The 18,523-nt window shown below is 50.9% G+C and overlaps 1 protein-coding gene across 8 annotated transcripts in view; it reads left to right on the top strand.

Moving 5' to 3' along the window:
* The first annotated feature begins 732 nt into the window (after window positions 1-732).
* LOC139764080 (uncharacterized) overlaps window positions 733-18,523 on the top strand; it is a 671,778-nt gene continuing 653,987 nt past the window's right edge. For 6 of the 8 annotated variants that reach the window (XM_071690558.1, XM_071690561.1, XM_071690562.1 and 3 more), the window contains exons 1-2: window positions 793-881; window positions 6,048-6,464. In XM_071690558.1, the coding sequence (XP_071546659.1) occupies window positions 6,440-6,464 (25 nt within the window). In that variant the 5' untranslated portion in view covers window positions 793-881; window positions 6,048-6,439. Of the gene's footprint in view, window positions 882-6,047; window positions 6,465-18,523 lie in introns of all 8 variants that reach the window. The other 2 variants (XM_071690559.1, XM_071690560.1) reach the window with 2 other exon arrangements.

The following is an 18,523-nucleotide window of genomic DNA, read 5'->3' on the forward strand; positions in this document are numbered from 1 at the left end:
AGCCAAATTGAATTAGAACGACGGATATATCCGCAGTGGTAGTCGTCCCTTCCCCCTTCCCCTTGCCCCACCGCTGTCTCATGACATATACAGTTGTGAGTACAGTGACTCATCAACAGAAGTGTCACAGACGACTTAGGGCAATAGTCTACTTCCAAACCGGTTGGGTCAGTGGTGGATGCAGATCCCGCGAAACCCTGGACTGAATAACACCAGTTACTGACTCAGACGGTGGGATGAGCACTCACACGAACAGACTGGTGATGCACGTTGTAGGAAGGAGAAGCAGAGCCGACGACGTGGCGCTGGACGGTGTTGGAGGGAGGGATGGGGACGGATTGGTAAGGCATAGGGGGCCAATTTGATGTGAAAGGAAGGGACAGAGCCATTGTACTGGGGCACAGGAACCAGACTGAAGTTAGAATACGAGACAGGAACAGTACGAGACAGGGTCGTTCTGGTTCAGGTGGTTTAGTAGGGTCAGGTTGATGTCAGAGGAAGAGGCTGGGTCGTTCTGATGGGACAGGACGTCCAGGATGATGCGATGGGAAGTGGTTGACAACGTTCTGGTGTAGGAGATGATGGACTGGGACTCGTGCAGTGCATGAGACCCCACCCTGTTAACGTGGGAGGAAGGAACTAAGCCCAGTCCCACAAGTCGATAGAGTGGGAGGAAAGGATAGGATCCTACCACTTGGGTATAGGAGGCCGGGTTAGTGTGGGAGGAAGGGACAGAGCCGGGCCTGGTCTGGCCTAGTGGGGCACAGTCAGAGGAGTCAGTCAGTGCGCGCAGGGCAGTGGAGGAGAGCGGGTAGGATCGTCAGTGCCCCGGCCAGACTGCAGTGTGACTGAGCTGTGTGGCGGCTGAGGATGTCGCTCAGGTCGTGCGGAGGAGAGTGAAGCGCGCATCTTAGTGTTGCTGTGGAACCTGTGCTAGTGATAAACGCCTCGTCAACAGCAGTTTACAAACCCAATTTTGATAATTCAAAAAGATATCTTTTTTTTTCGTACAATATCCATAGTTACAAGATAATGAACAGATGATCTTTTTTTACACAGAAAATTGCTCTCAGGAGTACTGATGTTCTGGAATGGCGTAAAGAATCTTGAACAATCCTGCGGTGAACTGAACAAATGTACATAAATTTTCAAGCGCGGTTTACTAAGCTACCAGAGCCAGTATGAATCTTTTGCTTTGTAAACAAATAAATGCAGTTGGATATTTGATTCTAAAGACCTAAATATTTGTATGTATGGTTCGCAAGTGTTGGAATACCTATCTGTATCAGAACTCGGACACAGAAAACAGGCGAAAATATTGGTGCAAGTGTGTGTTTGTGTGTGTGTGTGTGTGTGTGTGTGTGTGTGTGTGTGTGTTGTGTGTGAGCAGTAAGGGACAGACGGCAGCCTTGACAGTGTGGTCTTGATTGTGGAATGCTGAGATAACGGCAGATCCTTTGCTGTAGGAAAGCTGATGGACGTGTGGTGACGGCGTGGCATGTTTGGCAGTGGGGAAACCTTGCTGGCTTACCACTGGTGCTGTTGTGGTGGTATGATGTATCTGGTATTGTACACACCTGAGTGACCACTGGTGCTGGTATGGCGATGTGCTTTACCTGATACTGTACACCTGACTATCCCTTGGTTGATGTGGTTGTCATATACACCTGTGGATTATCTAGCATTGGACACCTGACTCTCCTTGGTTGATGTGGCTCATACTCCTGTGCTTTGCTTGGTGCTGGACATCTGACTGGCCTTGGGTGTGTGTGTTGCTTGATGAGGTGGTCACACGTTCCCGTGGTACAGCAATGCAATCTCTCTTGCACTAGTGATTTTTTTTTGCATTTATCTATTTATATATTTTAGGAAGGGAGGAATAAATATGAGGTGGGAGGGTTATGTTTACCCGTGCGATATATTTGTGTGTATTCTTGCTGTATGTCTGTATGACAGATATTATCATTTTCCTGGATTATCTGCCTATGACCTGACTGTGCATACACAGACAGCATTTCTATGATAGTGTGGGTGAAGGACATGCTGCAGGGGGTCAGTGGAATGTACACTTGTCTGTAGACACGACTTACGTACGTGTGTCAGACCTTGCAGATATGACAGACTAATCCTGAGTGTATAAGGCCGACTGTATGCGTAGAACTGTAGGTGTCTGGGTGTGTGTACGCCCTGTTAGAGTCATGAGGGTCTGTATGTGTCTTGGCACGAACCAGTCACCAGGGTTCAAGAGAGTCTGGTCTAAACACTGTCCACGCGACTTTCCACGCGTGGTGTACGTACCTGTGAGAGAAAACGCACATGACTGTACTCAGGGCAGTGTGTGAAATTACCTATAAGTATTGTACAAGGAAGAAGTTTTGCACTCGTTAGGCAACAATTTTGTAAGCTTTGTAATCCTCGTTCTGATTTCCCATTCGTCCACCAAACTTGCAGTACAAGGGTACTTCTTTAATTTTTTTTTAACAAGTTTTTGCTTAATTTCATATCGTGTCTTCTGGTTGTTCTGTCCCTACATCTTGCGAAAATTTATTCACTCTTCGTCTTAATGGTTGTTTAAAAACTTAAAGGTTGTGATTAGGTCATCCCTCACTGTTCTCTCTTCCTTAAGCCTTTCCCTGTAACTCAGCTGTCTTGGTTTTGCTACCTTGCTACCATCTTAGTTGCCCTTCTCAGTTAGCTCTCTGTGCTTCTTTAGGTGTGGTGACCAAACTTAAGAAGCATACTCTTACTTTGGCATTATGTACGATGTGAACAGCTTGCTGAATATTTCCTTATCCATCCATATACCTGAATGCTATTCTAATATATCCCAGCAGACAGTTTGTGTCCTTCACTGTTCCTTTAATATGGCGCTAAGGCGACTGGTTAGGGACGATGTCAACAAGTTCATGTCATATATAGATTCCTGCAACCTATTTCCTGCTAAATTAGATCTATATTGAGGCCTTTCATTGTGTCCCATCCTCATTACCTTACATCTATTTGTATTGAATTCATCAACCACGTATCAAACCAATTGTGGAGTCTGTCAAGGTCTTCCCGTAAGGTGATGCTTCTCACATTAGTCAGGACCTTTGCATCATCTGCAGACATATTCAAATACGAGTCCTTTACCTTCTGGCAAATCATTCACATAGACCGAGTAATGGTCCCAGAGCAGAGCCCTGTGGCACTCCACCGGTGACCTCCACTCATTTCGAGAAGAATCTACTAACATGCGTCCGTTTTTTCAGTTCCACTTTAATGATCTTCTGGCCATAGAAGGATATTCCTGTCTGGTGGGCTAGCTTCGTCATCAAATAGAACAACTTTGTCTAAACGTCTATAATATTCTTTCCGTCTCTGCAGCTGTGTGTGGTTACACCCCCAGGTCGGAAGGTTCGGACTCTTCATACACAGAGTGACGGTGTATTAGACAGTAAAGTAACAGTATAGGAGAAGGGCGGTTCATGAGGGCAGTGTAGAAGAGGGGCAGTGTAGAAGGTCACTGTAGGAGAGGGGCGTGTAGTAGAAGGGTGATGTAGGAGAAGGACGGTGTTGGAGAAAGGCAGTGTAGTAGGAGTGCGGCAGATTAGGAAAGCAGGAGTGTGGGAGAATGAATGTGCTAAGAGAGGACAGTGTAAGAGATAACACATGAGCTAACAGTGTCCCTGCGCCAGTAATCCCGTATACCACAGCTTCAGTAGCCATTCGCCTGCTGGACTCCAGAAAGGCTTGCAGTGACCCCGCCCGCCATCATACTGGACGTATAAGAACGGCACCCACCGAATTTATGACTCCGTGGCGATTGTTTCACTCTCAATATTCTTTTATTGCTTGCATTAATTGCTACTAAAATCGAAAGTTAGGTGTGTGTGTGTGTGTGTGTGTGTGTGTGTTCCACATCTTGCCTCATGTAAGGCGTAGATAGGATCAGGTGGTGTCATGGCGTATAAAAGTTAAAACCAATTCTTCGAAGAGGTTGGTACAGAAATGGTATTTTTATGAACTGAGGAGTAATTGCGTCGGCGTACCTGATGCGCAGATCTAGCTGAATAAGAGAGAGAGATATATCCTGTTTGCTGGCTGGTAATTTGTATCGCCAGCAGCATATGAAAGACGATCTAAATTGTCCGCTGGGCACAAGAGAGACCTGACATGGGAATGAAAGGTGGGGGACCGCATCTAGTGCCAAACTGGGGTGTAGGGCCGCACCTAGAGCAGGCTGGAGTGTGGGGCCGCACCTAAAGCTAGACTGAGGTGTGGGGCCGCACTTAGAACCAGGCTGGGGAGTGGGGCCGCGCTTAGAGCCAGCCTGGGGTGTTGTCAGCACTAGAGCTAGGCTGGGGTGTGGGGCCGCACTAGCGCTAGGCTGGGGTGTGGGGCCGCACTAGCGCTAGGCTGGGGTGTGGGGCCGCACTAGCGCTAGGCTGGGGTGTGGGGCCGCACCTATGGGCAGGTTGGGGTGTGTGAGCCGCAGGTAGGGCAGGGCCATGCCCCCGCAAGCGATGTACCTGCAACGGGTTTACCTTGACCTGGTTCTTGGGGTCTGGGAGGGCTTTAGTCTCGACTGATCGGTGAGGTAGCCCATCAGGCTCATATAACGCACCCCAACACCACGCTGAAGTATGTACGTTCGAAAGTCTTCTCCCCCCTCACACACAGACACAGACACACACACACACACACACACACACACTGCTATGCAACACACTTATACTAAGTACCTTTGGTGTATCTGTCGCGTCTATGTGAATTAACGCAAACTCATCTGTGGTAATGAGATCTGGCGATGCATTTGGCCCTTCCTGATCATTGTTTGTCCTTCTCTTGTTTACCCACTCGTTACTCCCACGCCTGGGAAGTCCTCCCATGGGGGTGGAATTGACCACTTGATCCTCGTTAACCATACACAACAACATCGGTTGAGAATACCGGTGATTATCCACCACACAGTTGTTTGGTCGAGCCTTTAATATCCTGGTCTTGGCGTTCGTCCACAGTGGTTGGTTGTCTCGGTTCCTCATGACGATTCGCACCGCAGAGTTACGCATGATGACCTTCGTACGTGTGGCGGCCTTTGTAAGGGCTACTTAGATGCCGCCCTCTAATTGTCCCTCCCTTCTGGCTTTGTGCCCCACCCCACTCCAACACCATCTCATTCTTCCTCCAGTCGACCCTCTCGCCTCCCCGTCTGCCCCACCCACTCCAACACTATCTATCTCTTCCTCCCAATCGTCTCTCTCTCTCTCTCTCTCTCTCTCTCTCTCTCTCTCTCTCTCTCTCTCTCTCTCTCTCTCTCTCTCTCTCTCTCCTCCCTGTGTGCCCCATCCCTTCCAACTCCATCTATCTCTTCCTCCCAGTCGTCTCTCTCTCCTCCCCGTGTGCCCCAACCCACTCCAACACCATCTATGTGTCGCCGTCGCCATGACTGGCCTCCTCACACGCCGTGCTCAAACTATCACCCTCCTCCCGTTACGGCTGCCTGCATTCACCGCCCACTCCTCTGCTCCAGCTGCCCCTTGCCTCTCCCTTACTCTGCATACAAACACACGCACGCTGCTCCAGCTGTCGCCCCCCTCCTTTCCCCCTATCACACTCTCCTCTGCCCCCCCCCCCCTCCACCCCAAGCCCCTGCGGGCGTCAACATGAAACATTCGTAAGGGGTCGCCTGACCTTCTCTAGGCCGTGGTCACAAAATGTTCCTCACTCGTATTTATTCATTCTTATTCTTGGTGAACGCTGAGCATCATGATACTCTTTATGGTGCAGAAGATGTTGTGGCTGGGGGCACACACGACAGGGGTAAGGCTCAAGGCAGAAGGAGGGGAGGTAGGGTAGGGTAGATGCTGACTCGTAGTGACGTGTGAATAAGCAATATTTTCGCCTGTGTGCTCGTGTGAACGTTAGGTCGTGCGCGAATTGTCGTTGTTCTCTATACGAGTTCCTCCTTTGTCAGGTGTGGAAGGGCGGGTTTTACGGTCCATCTGCATAAGAAATGAAGTTGGATTTGTTAAAATGTTTGATTTAGATTAAGAATTTCATTATAGGAGTGTACGTCGCGTAGAGTTTAATGAACAGTACTCTAACATGCGTAAGCTGTGTACTTTTTAGAGATGAGGGACTGAATGTAGGAGAAGTGAAAAACATGAACTTGTGAAGATCTGAACCTAAAGAATACATTAGTGTGTTACTGGGAAACAAACAACTGTCACTTTTAAGAGAAAACTGAACTGGTTCAGGAAGGCGTTGTGAGCGATCTGACGGTGCCTTCTGCTAGATGTTGTGTGGTACGGAAATTCTACCACCCGTAGCTAACCGTGGCCGAGGTCAGACGGGAAGTGCACGTGAACGATCATAAAAAGAACAGTTGTGAACGTGGGCGGCAGCATCGTGACCCGTCTTCAAGGAACGTGAGAGGATCGTCGTTCACCACGACGCCATGGCAGCGCTTCTCGTGCTATCAGGTAGGTGCACCGCCAGTGTTCAACCTCGCAGGAGGTGGACCAACCCATCGGTAAGGTGATCCTCCCTCTGAGGTAATTCGACAGTCCTTGACGATGGTCACATAATCTCATGAGAAGGTAAGTCAGCATCGTTAAGGAAGAGGGTTGAATTCTTTTAAGGGCTGGCGATACAGTTCCCTCCCAACGCCCCGCCCCAGTTCAGCCTTGAGGATGACGAAGTAGCCTCTAGGTCAAGAGGACTACCCGTTAGGTTAAACGACCTAAACTGTCGAGAAGGAGCTGCTCATCCTTGTGGAGATGTAACCTTGACTTCACTCCCCTCCCCCCTCCCAGCCTCATGACTCGAGCCCCAGACAGAGTACGACGGCTTAACCTTTTGGCTAAATGATTCAACCCCTTGAGTAAAATGGCTCGACCCCCTTGAGCAGAATGATTTAATCCCCGGCGTAGAATGACTTAATCCCTCCATGAACAGAATGACTCATGTCCTCAAGTAAAACGGTTGACTTCACGGGAAGGATGACTTAACCCATTGAGGAAGATCGCTTATATATTTTTTTCTGTAAAATGACACTCCCTTCAGCATGATGACAACGCCTTTCGCTCGGTGACCTGTCCTTAACTGTGTTGTGATAACACGTCAGTGTGATGATGACCCTTGTCATGATAACCCTGGAGTGTAGTGACAACCCTTTAGTGTCGCAACTTTTCCTATGATGTGTTGATAACCGTCTGGTGTGCAGACAACACTCTAGTGGTGATGACCTCTTAAGACTGAACAACTTCATCACAAGGATGAGATGACCTGCAGCATGAAAGCCTGGCCTCTTTATCAGCATGAAAACTTCTTGATACAGAAAGCCTAAATCTCATAAGGTGATTCTTATCTTCCAGCAAGGCTACTTAATCCCTTATCATGATTCAAAATCTTTCGGTACACTGACTCCTTTTAGAGAATAAACGTGTCTACCTTGAGTAACCTTATAGACAACCGCGTGAGTGCAATGACTTATTTGACCCCTTGAGTGCCAGAACTCACTTTACTCAGGTGTTAAAACTGACTCTACCCCTTGACTGCAGCAGCTCCATTGAAGTGCTACGATTTGCTTGACCCCATGAGTGCCAGGACTCGACACAAGTGTCATGACTGACTGTTCCACCTCACTCGACCCTTCGAGTGCTATGACTCATGTGATCCCTTGAATGCCATGAATTACCTCGTCTCAAACGCCACGTCTCACTACCCCTTGAGAGTCACGACTCTTATTTTCCCCCCACTTGACTCCTGAGTGTGATGACTAAATCGACCCCTTGAGTACCACAACTCCCTGATCCCAAGTTGCTGATCCCGCGTTGGTGATGACTTAACAACCATGTCATGATGACGACTCACTGGTCCCTTCACTGCTATAACTTAATGATCACATCTCGTGTTCCGTGTCAGGTACTTCAACAACAACTTGACCTGTAGAGCACGACAGCTTTGACCCCTTAAGCACATCCTGACTCGCTGACCTTTGAGCATAACAACGTGACATTTTTAGGACAACTTGACCTCATGAGCACAAGAAAGTTGACCCTTTGATCACAACAACTTCGACGACCCCTTTGAGCACTTGATCCATAATAATGAACTGACCCCCTGAAGCATGAGGACTCGACCCATAACGAGCAGCGGGAGGCTGACCTCTGTTTCCTGTCCGTTAACAAGTCATGATAATGAAGTGGCTTGTGTTGCTGCTCACCAGCGTGAGGTATGTAGGGCTCTTGCCACTCTGGCAGGACCCTAACACTGCTTCAGTTGTACAGTGGATGGTGTTATCTCCCTCGACAGTGAATACACTGAGTTATAATGCTATGACGGTATAGTGTTCTTATAGTTTTTCTTTGGAGGTTGGTGGGGCAGTGATTGTGGTGTGGGGATGTTAGTTTGCCTTTCCCAAGTAGAAAATAACGGGAATTCCCTCGGAGTTGGCGAGCGAGTTCGCTTCCGCGTATTCTTAAAGTGTCCGTCCAAGTTACCACTGTTTGGTTTAATCTTTTATGTGTATATTGACGAGCGCTTGAGAGTCCCGACGAAAATGGGTTGTCGTAAGGCCTCAGCGACGCTGGTCTGGGGGTTAACAGTTAAAATCGCCACTTCACGTTGAGTTGATTCTAGGAGATGATTTGGTTGCTCTGCAGTGATTCACTGCAGTGAAGCTCATCAGCAGTGACCCTAAGTGTGTTCCTCCGCACATGAAAAGTCCCTATTGGTAAAGATCTCACAGTCAAAGGTCAAGTTTCCACCTTCACTGCCACACCGGCTGGACTTGGTTACGACGTGCTCTGAACATTCCTGAGTCTAGAGGGAGAAACCGTTCTTGAATTTATGAAGTAGAAAAAGGTCAAAGGTCAAGGTCATTACCGTACTTGTAAACTACTTTGTTTCTCTTACTGCCACCATTTTCACCTCCCACTTGCCAAAACCACTTCCACCACCTCAGCCACCACCACTTCACCTCCTCTGAACCACCAATTCCACCACCTCTGCCACCACCAATGTCACCACGTCTGCCACCACCACTGCCACCACCTCTGTCACCACCACTTCACGTCTACTATTACCACTGCCACCACCACTTCCACCACCGCTGCCACCACCACTGTCACCACCTCTGCCACCACCAATACCACCACCTCTGCCACCACCACTTCACCACCTCTGCCATCACCACTTCACCACCACTTCACCACCACTTTCACCACCACTACCACCACCTTTGCTACTACCACTGCCACCACCTCTGACCACCACTTACCACCTCTGCCACCACCACTTCCACCACCTCTTCCACCACCTTTGCCACCGCCACTACCACCGCCACTTCACCTCTACCACCACTACTGCCACCTCCTCTGCCAATATCACCGCTACCACCTCTGGAACCACCACTGTCGCCACCTTTACCATCACCACTTCGACCACCACTTCCACCATTTCTGCCACCACTTCTGCCACTACCTATGCCACCACCTATGCCATACCACTTCCACCACCTCTGCAACCACCTATGCCACCACCGATGCCATACCACTTCCACCGCCTCTGCCACCACCACTTCCACCACCTCTGCCTTCACCACTGCCGCCACCTCTGCCACCACCACTTCCACCTCTACTGCCACCACCACTGCCACCACCACTTCACCAACACTTCCACCACCACTACCACCACTTCTGCTACCACCACTGCCACCACCTCTGCCACCACCACCTCCAATTTTGACACCACCACGTCCACCAATTTTGCCACCACCATTATCACCACCTCTGCCGCCACCTCTGCCACCACCTCTGCCTCCATCACTTCCACCACCACTGCCAATACCTCTGCTACCACCACTTCCACCACCTCTGCCTCCACCACTTCCACCACCACTGCCAACACCTCTGCCATCACCACTTCCACCACCACTTCCACCACCCCTACCATCACCACTGCCACCACCTCTGCCAATATCAGTGCTACCACCTCTGCCACCACAACTGACACCACCTCTGCCACCACCACCACTGTCACCACCTCTGTCACCACCACTGCCGCCACCTCTGCCACCACTGCTGCCATCACCTCTGCCACCACCACCTCCACCACTACTGCCACCACCTCTGCCAATACCACTTCCATTACCTCTACCACCACCACTGCCACTTCTCTGCCAACACCACTTCCAACACCTCTGCCACCACCGCTACCACCACCTCTGCTACAACCACTGCTACCACCTCTGTCACCACTACTTCCACCACCTCTGCCACCACCACTTCACCACTTTAACCACCACTACCAACATCTTTGCTACCACCATTGCCACCACCTCTGCCACCACCACTTTCACCACATCTGCCACCATCACCACTGTCACCACCTCTGCCACCACCACTTCACCACTTTAACCACCACTACCAACATCTTTTCTAACACCATTGCCACCACCTCTGCCACCACCACTTCCACCACCTCTGCCATCATCACCACTGTCACCACCTCTGCCACCACCACTGTCGCCACCTCTGGCACCACTAATGCCATTACCTCTGCCTCCACCACTTCCACCACCTCTGCCATCACAACTTCACCACCACTTTCACCACCACTACCGCCACCTTTGCTACCACCACTGCCACCACCACTTCCACCATCTCTGCCACTACAATTACCACCACCTCCACCATCTCTGCCACTACAATTACCACCACCTCTGCCACCATCACTGCCACCACCTCTGCCACCTCCACTGTCACCACATCTGCCACCACTACTGCCACCACCTCTGACAAAATCACTGCTACCATCTCTGCCATCACCACTGCCACCATCTCTGCCTCCACCACTTCCACCACCACTGTCAATAACTCTGCCGCCACCACTTTCACCACCTCTGCCACCACCAATGCCGCCAACTCTGCCAACACCGCTTTCATCACCTCTGCTACCACCACTTCCACCAGCTCTGCCACCACCTCTGCCACTACCACTTACACCCCCTCTGCCACCACCACTGCCGCCACCTCTGCCACCACCACTTCCACCACTTTTGCCACCACCACTGCCACCACTTCTGCCACCACCACTGCCACCACCTCAGTAACTACCCCTATCAATATCACTGCTACCACCTCTGCCACCACCAGTGACACCATCCTCTGCCACCAATACTTTCACCACAACTATCATCACCATTTCCTAAACCTCTGCCACCACCACTTCCACCATCTCAGCCACCAGCACTGTCACTTCTTTGCCACCACCACTGCTATCACCTCTGTCACCACCACTTCCACCAACTCTGCCACCATCACTGCCGCCACTTCTGCCACCAACACTGTCACTACTTCTGCCACCACCTCTGAAACCACCACTGCCACCGCCTCTGTCACCACCTCTGTCAATATCAGTGCTACCACCTACGCCACCACCACTGACACCATCCTGTGCCACCACCACTGCCACCACCACTGCAACATTACTTCCATTGCCTCTGCCACCACCACTTTCACCACCTCTGCCACTACCACTGCCGCCACCTCTGCCACAACCACTGCCATCACCTCTGCCTCCAACACTTTCACCACCACTGCCAATACCTCTGCCACCACCACTTCTATCACCTCTGCCACCACTACTGCCACCTCTCTGCCAACACCACTTCCACCACCTCTGCCACCACCATTCCCACCACCTCTGCCAATATCACTGCTACTACCTCTGCCGCCACCACTGACACCATCTCTGCCACCAGCACTTCCACTACCATTGCCACCACCACTTCTACCACCTCTTTCAACACCACTTCTACCACCTCTGCCACCACCACTTTCACCACCTCTGCCACCACCACTGCCGCCACCTCTGCCATCACCACTGCCACCACCTCTGCCTCCACCACTTCCACCACCACTTTCACCACCACTGTCGCCACCTCTGCCACCACCACTGTCGCCACCTCTGCCAACACCACTTCACCACTTCTGCCATCACCACTGCCACCACCTCTGCCACCACCACTGCCACCACCTCTGCCACCACTGCTGCCACCAACTCTGTCACCACCTCTGCCAATATCATTGCTACCACCACTTCCACCACCACTGCCAATACCTCTGCCACCACCATTTTCACCACCTCTGCCACTACCAATGCCACCACCTCTACCACCACCACTTCCACCATCACTACCACCACCACTGTCACCAACTCTGCCACCACCACTGCTACCACCTCTGCCACCATCACTTCCACCACCTCTGCCACCACCACTACCGCCACTTCTGTCACCACCACTGCCACTACTTCTGCCGCCACCATTGCCACCACCTCTGTCACCACCTCTGAAAGTATCAGTGATACATCTCGTCCACCACTACTGATACCATCATCTACCACCATTACTTCCACCATCCCCTGACACCACCACTTCCACTACCACTGCCACCACCACTTCCACTACCTCTGCCACCACCACTTCCACCATCTCTGCCACCACCACTGTCACTACCTCTGCCACCACCACAACCGCCACCTCAGCCACCACCACTGCCATCACCTCTGCCTCCACCACTTCCACCACCACTGCCACTGCCTCTGCCACCACCACTTCCATCACCTCTACCACCACCACTGCCACCTCTCTGCCAACACCACTTCAACCACCTCTGTCACCACCATTTCCACCAACTCTGCCACCACCTCTGCCAATATCACTGCTACCACCTCTGTCACTACTAATGACACCACCTCTGCCACCATCACCTCCACCACCACTGCCACCACCACTTCCACCACCTCTGCCACCACCACTTCCACTAATTCTGCCACCACCACTGTCACTACCTCTGCCACCACAACTGTCGTCACCTCTGCCACTTCCACTGCCACCACCTCTGCCTCCACTACTTTCACCACCACTGCCACCACCACTGCCATCACCACTGACACCACCTCTGCCACCACCTCTGCCAATATCACTGCTACCACCTCTGCCACCACCACCTCCACTACCTCTGACACCACTATTGCCACCACCTCTGCCACTATATCAATATCACTGCTACCACCTCTACCATCACCACTTCCACTACCACTACCTCTGCCAATATCACTGCTACCACCTCTGACACCACTAATGACACAATCTTTGCCACCGTCACCTCCACCACCACTGTCACCACCGCTTACACCACCTCTGCCACCACCACTTCCACTAATTCTGCCACCAACACTGTCACTACCTCTGCCACCACAACTGCCGCCACCTCTGCCACTTCCACTGCCACCACCTCTGCCTCCACTACTTCCACCACCACTGCCACCACCACTGCCACCACCTCTGCCACCACCACCACCTCTGCCAATATCACTGCTACCACCTTTGCCACTACCACTTCCATCACCTCTGACACCACTATTGCCACCACCTTTGCCACTACCACTTCCATCGCCTCTGACACCACTATTGCCACCACCTCTGCCACTATCTCCATCACTATCACTGCTACCACCTCTACCACCACCACTTCCACCACCTCTGCCTCTACCACTTCCACCACCACTGCCATCACCTCTGCCACCACCACTTCTATCACCTCTACCACCACTACTGCCACCTCTCTGCCAACACCACTTCCATCACCTCTGCCACCACCACAACCACCACCTCTGCTACCACCACTGCCACCTCCTCTGCCACCATCACTGTACCACCTCTGCCACCACCACTTCCACCACTTCTGCCACCCCCACTGCCACCACCTGTATCGCCACCACTCCTACCGCCTCTGCCACCCCTTTACCACCACAACTACCAACACTTACCTCAACCGCTCGTGCCACTACCTCTGCCTATCCACCACCTCTTCCACTATCTCTGCCAACACCTCAGTTCGTCCTCTGCCACTGTTTAAGACACAGTCATGTAACTTCATCATAGGTTGGTACACAGTGATGACCGCTGCAGCATCCCACCAAAAGTGGGTCACGTTCACCCACGTACATACATACATTTCACGCCTCAGTGGCGGATCTAGTGATAGGTGACCATGTCTGGTGTCATGACAGAACAGAAATTACTTTGACACTGTCGAGTTATCACTTTCTTTTCCGGTAAGTACTTGATACTTCCCCTCCAGTAAGTACTTGTGGCTACGCCCCCTGCAGTCAGTGCTTGAAACTTTCCCTCTAGTAAGTACATGTTGGTACTCTCCTCCAGTAAATACTCGTTACTATCCCCTCCAGCAAGTATTCGTTGCCACTTCCCCTCCAGTAAGTACTTGCGAAATTTCTCTTCAGTAAGTTAATGCTACTTCCTTCTAGTTAGTAACTGCTGCTTCTCCTACAGTTAGCACATGATACTTTCCTCTCTAGTGAGTACCTGTTTCCCTCTCCTCCAGTAAGTACTTGCTACTCTCCCTTCCAGTAAGTGTTTATAGCTACTCTCCCCTCCAGTAAGTACTTGTAGGTACTTTTCCCTCCAGTAAGTATTTGTAGCTACTTTCCCTTCCAGTAAGTACTCGTAGGTACTTTCCCCTCCAGTAAGCACTTGGAGCTACTTTCCCCTTCCGTAGGTACTTATAGCTACTTTCCCTTCAAGTGAGTGCTTGTAGCTACTTCCCCCTCCAGTAAGTACTTGTAGCTACTTTCCTCTCCAGTAAGTACGTATAGCTACTTTCCCCTCCAGTAAATATGTGGTACTTTCCTTCTCGTACAACTTGTTGCTGCTTTCCCCTTCCAGTCAGTACTAGTTTTTCTCCTACCTGTCGGGCCAGAGAAACATGGAACAAATTTATACCCAGAAAAAGAAAAAGATTTTCGAAGCAAACTGGAGCGAAGATGTTAACCATTGAAGCGTCCACATCTCTTGTGTTAATTCTAGATTTTGATGAACCTGAGAAGATCCGCTGGAAGACCTCCGATGATGATATCTCACTCAGACGTAACGAGCCGTGTTGCAGGATGGAACCCCCCCTGACACGCACCCAGTTGGGTTTATCATTACACAGCTTAATCAGGGCCAGCTAAGCTGTGCATCCCTCCTCCCCTCCCACCTTCCAGGAGCCCTCAGTGTTGCCAGCTCGACTAAATATAGGTCGGCAAGTAGTCCCCAGGGTGGCATCCATCACTGACACGCAGTGTAGCCAGACCACGGAACATTGCCAACCTGCCGCCCTGCTTCTTGTCCTCCAAGTGTCTCGGGTTCTGAGGCTTATCCTGTGAGTGTCGCGGGTTCTGAGGCTTATCCTGTGAGTGTCACGGGTTCTGAGGCTTATCCTGTGAGTGTCGCGGGTTCTGAGGCTTATCCTGTGAGTGTCACGGGTTCTGAGGCTTATCCTGTGAGTGTCACGGGTTCTGAGGCTTATCCTGTGAGTGTCGCGGGTTCTGAGGCTTATCCTGTGAGTGTCTCGGGTTCTGAGGCTTATCCTGTGAGTGTCTCGGGTTCTGAGGCTTATCCTGTGAGTGTCTTGCATTCTGAGGCTTGTCCTGTGAGCTGTCTTTCCTCCTGACGCTTATCCTGTGAGTGTCGCGGGTTCTGAGGCTTATCCTGTGAGTGTCGCGGGTTCTGAGGCTTATCCTGTGTGTCGCGGGTTCTGAGGCTTATCCTGTGAGTGTCACGGGTTCTGAGGCTTATCCTGTGAGTGTCACGGGTTCTGAGGCTTATCCTGTGAGTGTCACGGGTTCTGAGGCTTATCCTGTGAGTGTCTCGCATTCTGAGGCTTATCCTGTGAGTGTCACGGGTTCTGAGGCTTATCCTGTGAGTGTCGCGGGTTCTGAGGCTTATCCTGTGAGTGTCGCGGGTTCTGAGGCTTATCCTGTGTGTCGCGGGTTCTGAGGCTTATCCTGTGAGTGTCACGGGTTCTGAGGCTTATCCTGTGAGTGTCACGGGTTCTGAGGCTTATCCTGTGAGTGTCACGGGTTCTGAGGCTTATCCTGTGAGTGTCTCGCATTCTGAGGCTTATCCTGTGAGTGTCGCGGGTTCTGAGGCTTATCCTGTGAGTGTCACGGGTTCTGAGGCTTATCCTGTGAGTGTCACGGGTTCTGAGGCTTATCCTGTGAGTGTCGCGGGTTCTGAGGCTTATCCTGTGAGTGTCGCGGGTTCTGAGGCTTATCCTGTAAGTGTCACGGGTTCTGAGGCTTATCCTGTGAGTGTCTCGCATTCTGAGGCTTATCCTGTGAGTGTCACGGGTTCTGAGGCTTATCCTGTGAGTGACTCGCATTCTGAGGCTTATCCTGTGAGTGTCACGGGTTCTGAGGCTTATCCTGTGAGTGTCGCGGGTTCTGAGGCTTATCCTGTGAGTGTCACGGGTTCTGAGGCTTATCCTGTGAGTGTCACGGGTTCTGAGGCTTATCCTGTGAGTGTCACGGGTTCTGAGGCTTATCCTGTGAGTGTCACGGGTTCTGAGGCTTATCCTGTGAGTGTCACGGGTTCTGAGGCTTATCCTGTGAGTGTCACGGGTTCTGAGGCTTATCCTGTGAGTGTCGCGGGTTTTGAGGCTTATCCTGTGAGTGTCACGGGTTCTGAGGCTTATCCTGTGAGTGTCACGGGTTCTGAGGCTTATCCTGTGAGTGTCGCGGGTTCTGAGGCTTATCCTGTGAGTGACTCGCATTCTGAGGCTTATCCTGTGAGTGTCACGGGTTCTGAGGCTTATCCTGTGAGTGACTCGCATTCTGAGGCTTATCCTGTGAGTGTCACGGGTTCTGAGGCTTATCCTGTGAGTGTCACGGGTTCTGAGGCTTATCCTGTGAGTGTCACGCATTCTGAGGCTTATCCTGTGAGTGTCTCTCCTTCTGGCACTTATCCTGGGAGTGTTTCGCATCCTGAAATATGTTCTCTAAGCGTTTCAAGTCCTAAGGTTTATATGTAGAGGCTCATGCTATAATAGTTTCGGGTACTGAGGTTTATTGTCCTCATATTTGGTTGTTGTGTAATGAAATAATCGCCGTCGCAGATGACCTGATCTGTGCCGGTAGCTCGGACAAGGTTGTCGTTGCCCCCCATGAGCGGTAGCGCAAAGGGGTTACAAAGGTCACAAAAGGGTATGCGTCAGACCCCCAGTGGGTTGATATACATTACAGAAATTAACAAAATGGATTCCTTGCATGAGCTAACACTCTTTGATATAATAAGTTTGAACGACTTATTGTAAGTAGTGGAAACAGTTAGAGTCTCAAGAGTGGTGTGTTAAAAAATGAGGTGATCCGTAGAAAGGGTAAGAAACGTCACTTTTCGACATGGCTGTGGATGAGCCAGGACAAGGTGTAGGGTGGGCCGTGCAGTGAAGATCAAGCGGCTGGAATGCTCGTCATCGAAAAGTTCTTTAGGATGACCTGGTGTTGCACAAGGTCACGTGCCCCTGCAGGTCATGGCCCCGTAACTGAGGCTGGGTCAGTAGCACACCAGGACCTTACCTTGTGCCAGCAGTGGTGTGTGTGTGTGTGTGTGTGTGTGTGTGTGTGTGTGTGTGTGTGTGTGTGTGTGTGTGTGTGTGTGTGCCGGTCTGATGTGCTCATTAGTGTCTCAATTTTAGTTAGAATGAGGACACATCATGCGGTTGGCGAGGTCTGGTTGTGAGTGCACAGCAGAGGCAGCATATATTTTTTCGTCCACTTTCTCCTGGAGAACTGGCGTTAAGGTGAAGACATCAGCAGATGGTGTGAGGCTCCTCATGCTTGCTATTCACGAACAGAAGCGATTACGTCAATGATTCAGTCGGTAGACTACGGTTGGGGTAGAGTCTGGCCCACCAGGCTTGGAGGCCAGGGGTTGCTACAGCCAACGGGAGAACCAGCGAACCGTATAGTCTCCACCTCGCCACACGCTCCACCAGGAAATCGTCCTTCACCGCCATCCGTGTGGGATTCTTCCCTTCACTGGCTTCAGCAAGTGTACGCATCCTGTAGTAGGGCAGGACCCTGGTGGAAGGAGGGCTTCTCCTCCCTACCACATATAGGGATTGTATTTATCATGAGCTGTCAAGTTACTTTTCTTTCATCTTTGCCTTGAGCACTAGCGATAAATAAATTCATAAAGGAGCTTAGCTTACTTCAGTGACCTCAAATTTCAGCACGTGCCTACTGTCATACCCCGTGACCGTGACCCCGACCCCAGACTACGTCCCCTAGACGTGGGCATGACTGCCCTCACAGGTACGCGAGCCACTCACACATCTTATGAATCACTGTGAAGTTTGTACATACTTTACTCACCAGACGAGGTCTGACGGGCGAACAGAGACACAGACAGATACACCTTGATACATATGTGAACAGATACATACAACGGATACACATACAAACACACACACATACACACACCAGCATATACACAGATAAATGTAACAGCGCAAACACTCATACACAGACAAAGCTAAGCTTAAGCTAGGTGTGTGTGTGTGTGTGTGTGTGTGTGTGTGTGTGTGTGTGTGTGTGTGTGTGTGTGTGTATGCACATGGTACACATATACAAGGTTAAGAAGACGGGGCAACAAGAGTGTGAAACTCTCACCCTGTAAACCACAAATAGT

Source organism: Panulirus ornatus, chromosome 48 (assembly GCF_036320965.1).
Source record: "Panulirus ornatus isolate Po-2019 chromosome 48, ASM3632096v1, whole genome shotgun sequence".
Classification (NCBI taxonomy): Eukaryota; Metazoa; Arthropoda; class Malacostraca; order Decapoda; family Palinuridae; genus Panulirus; species Panulirus ornatus.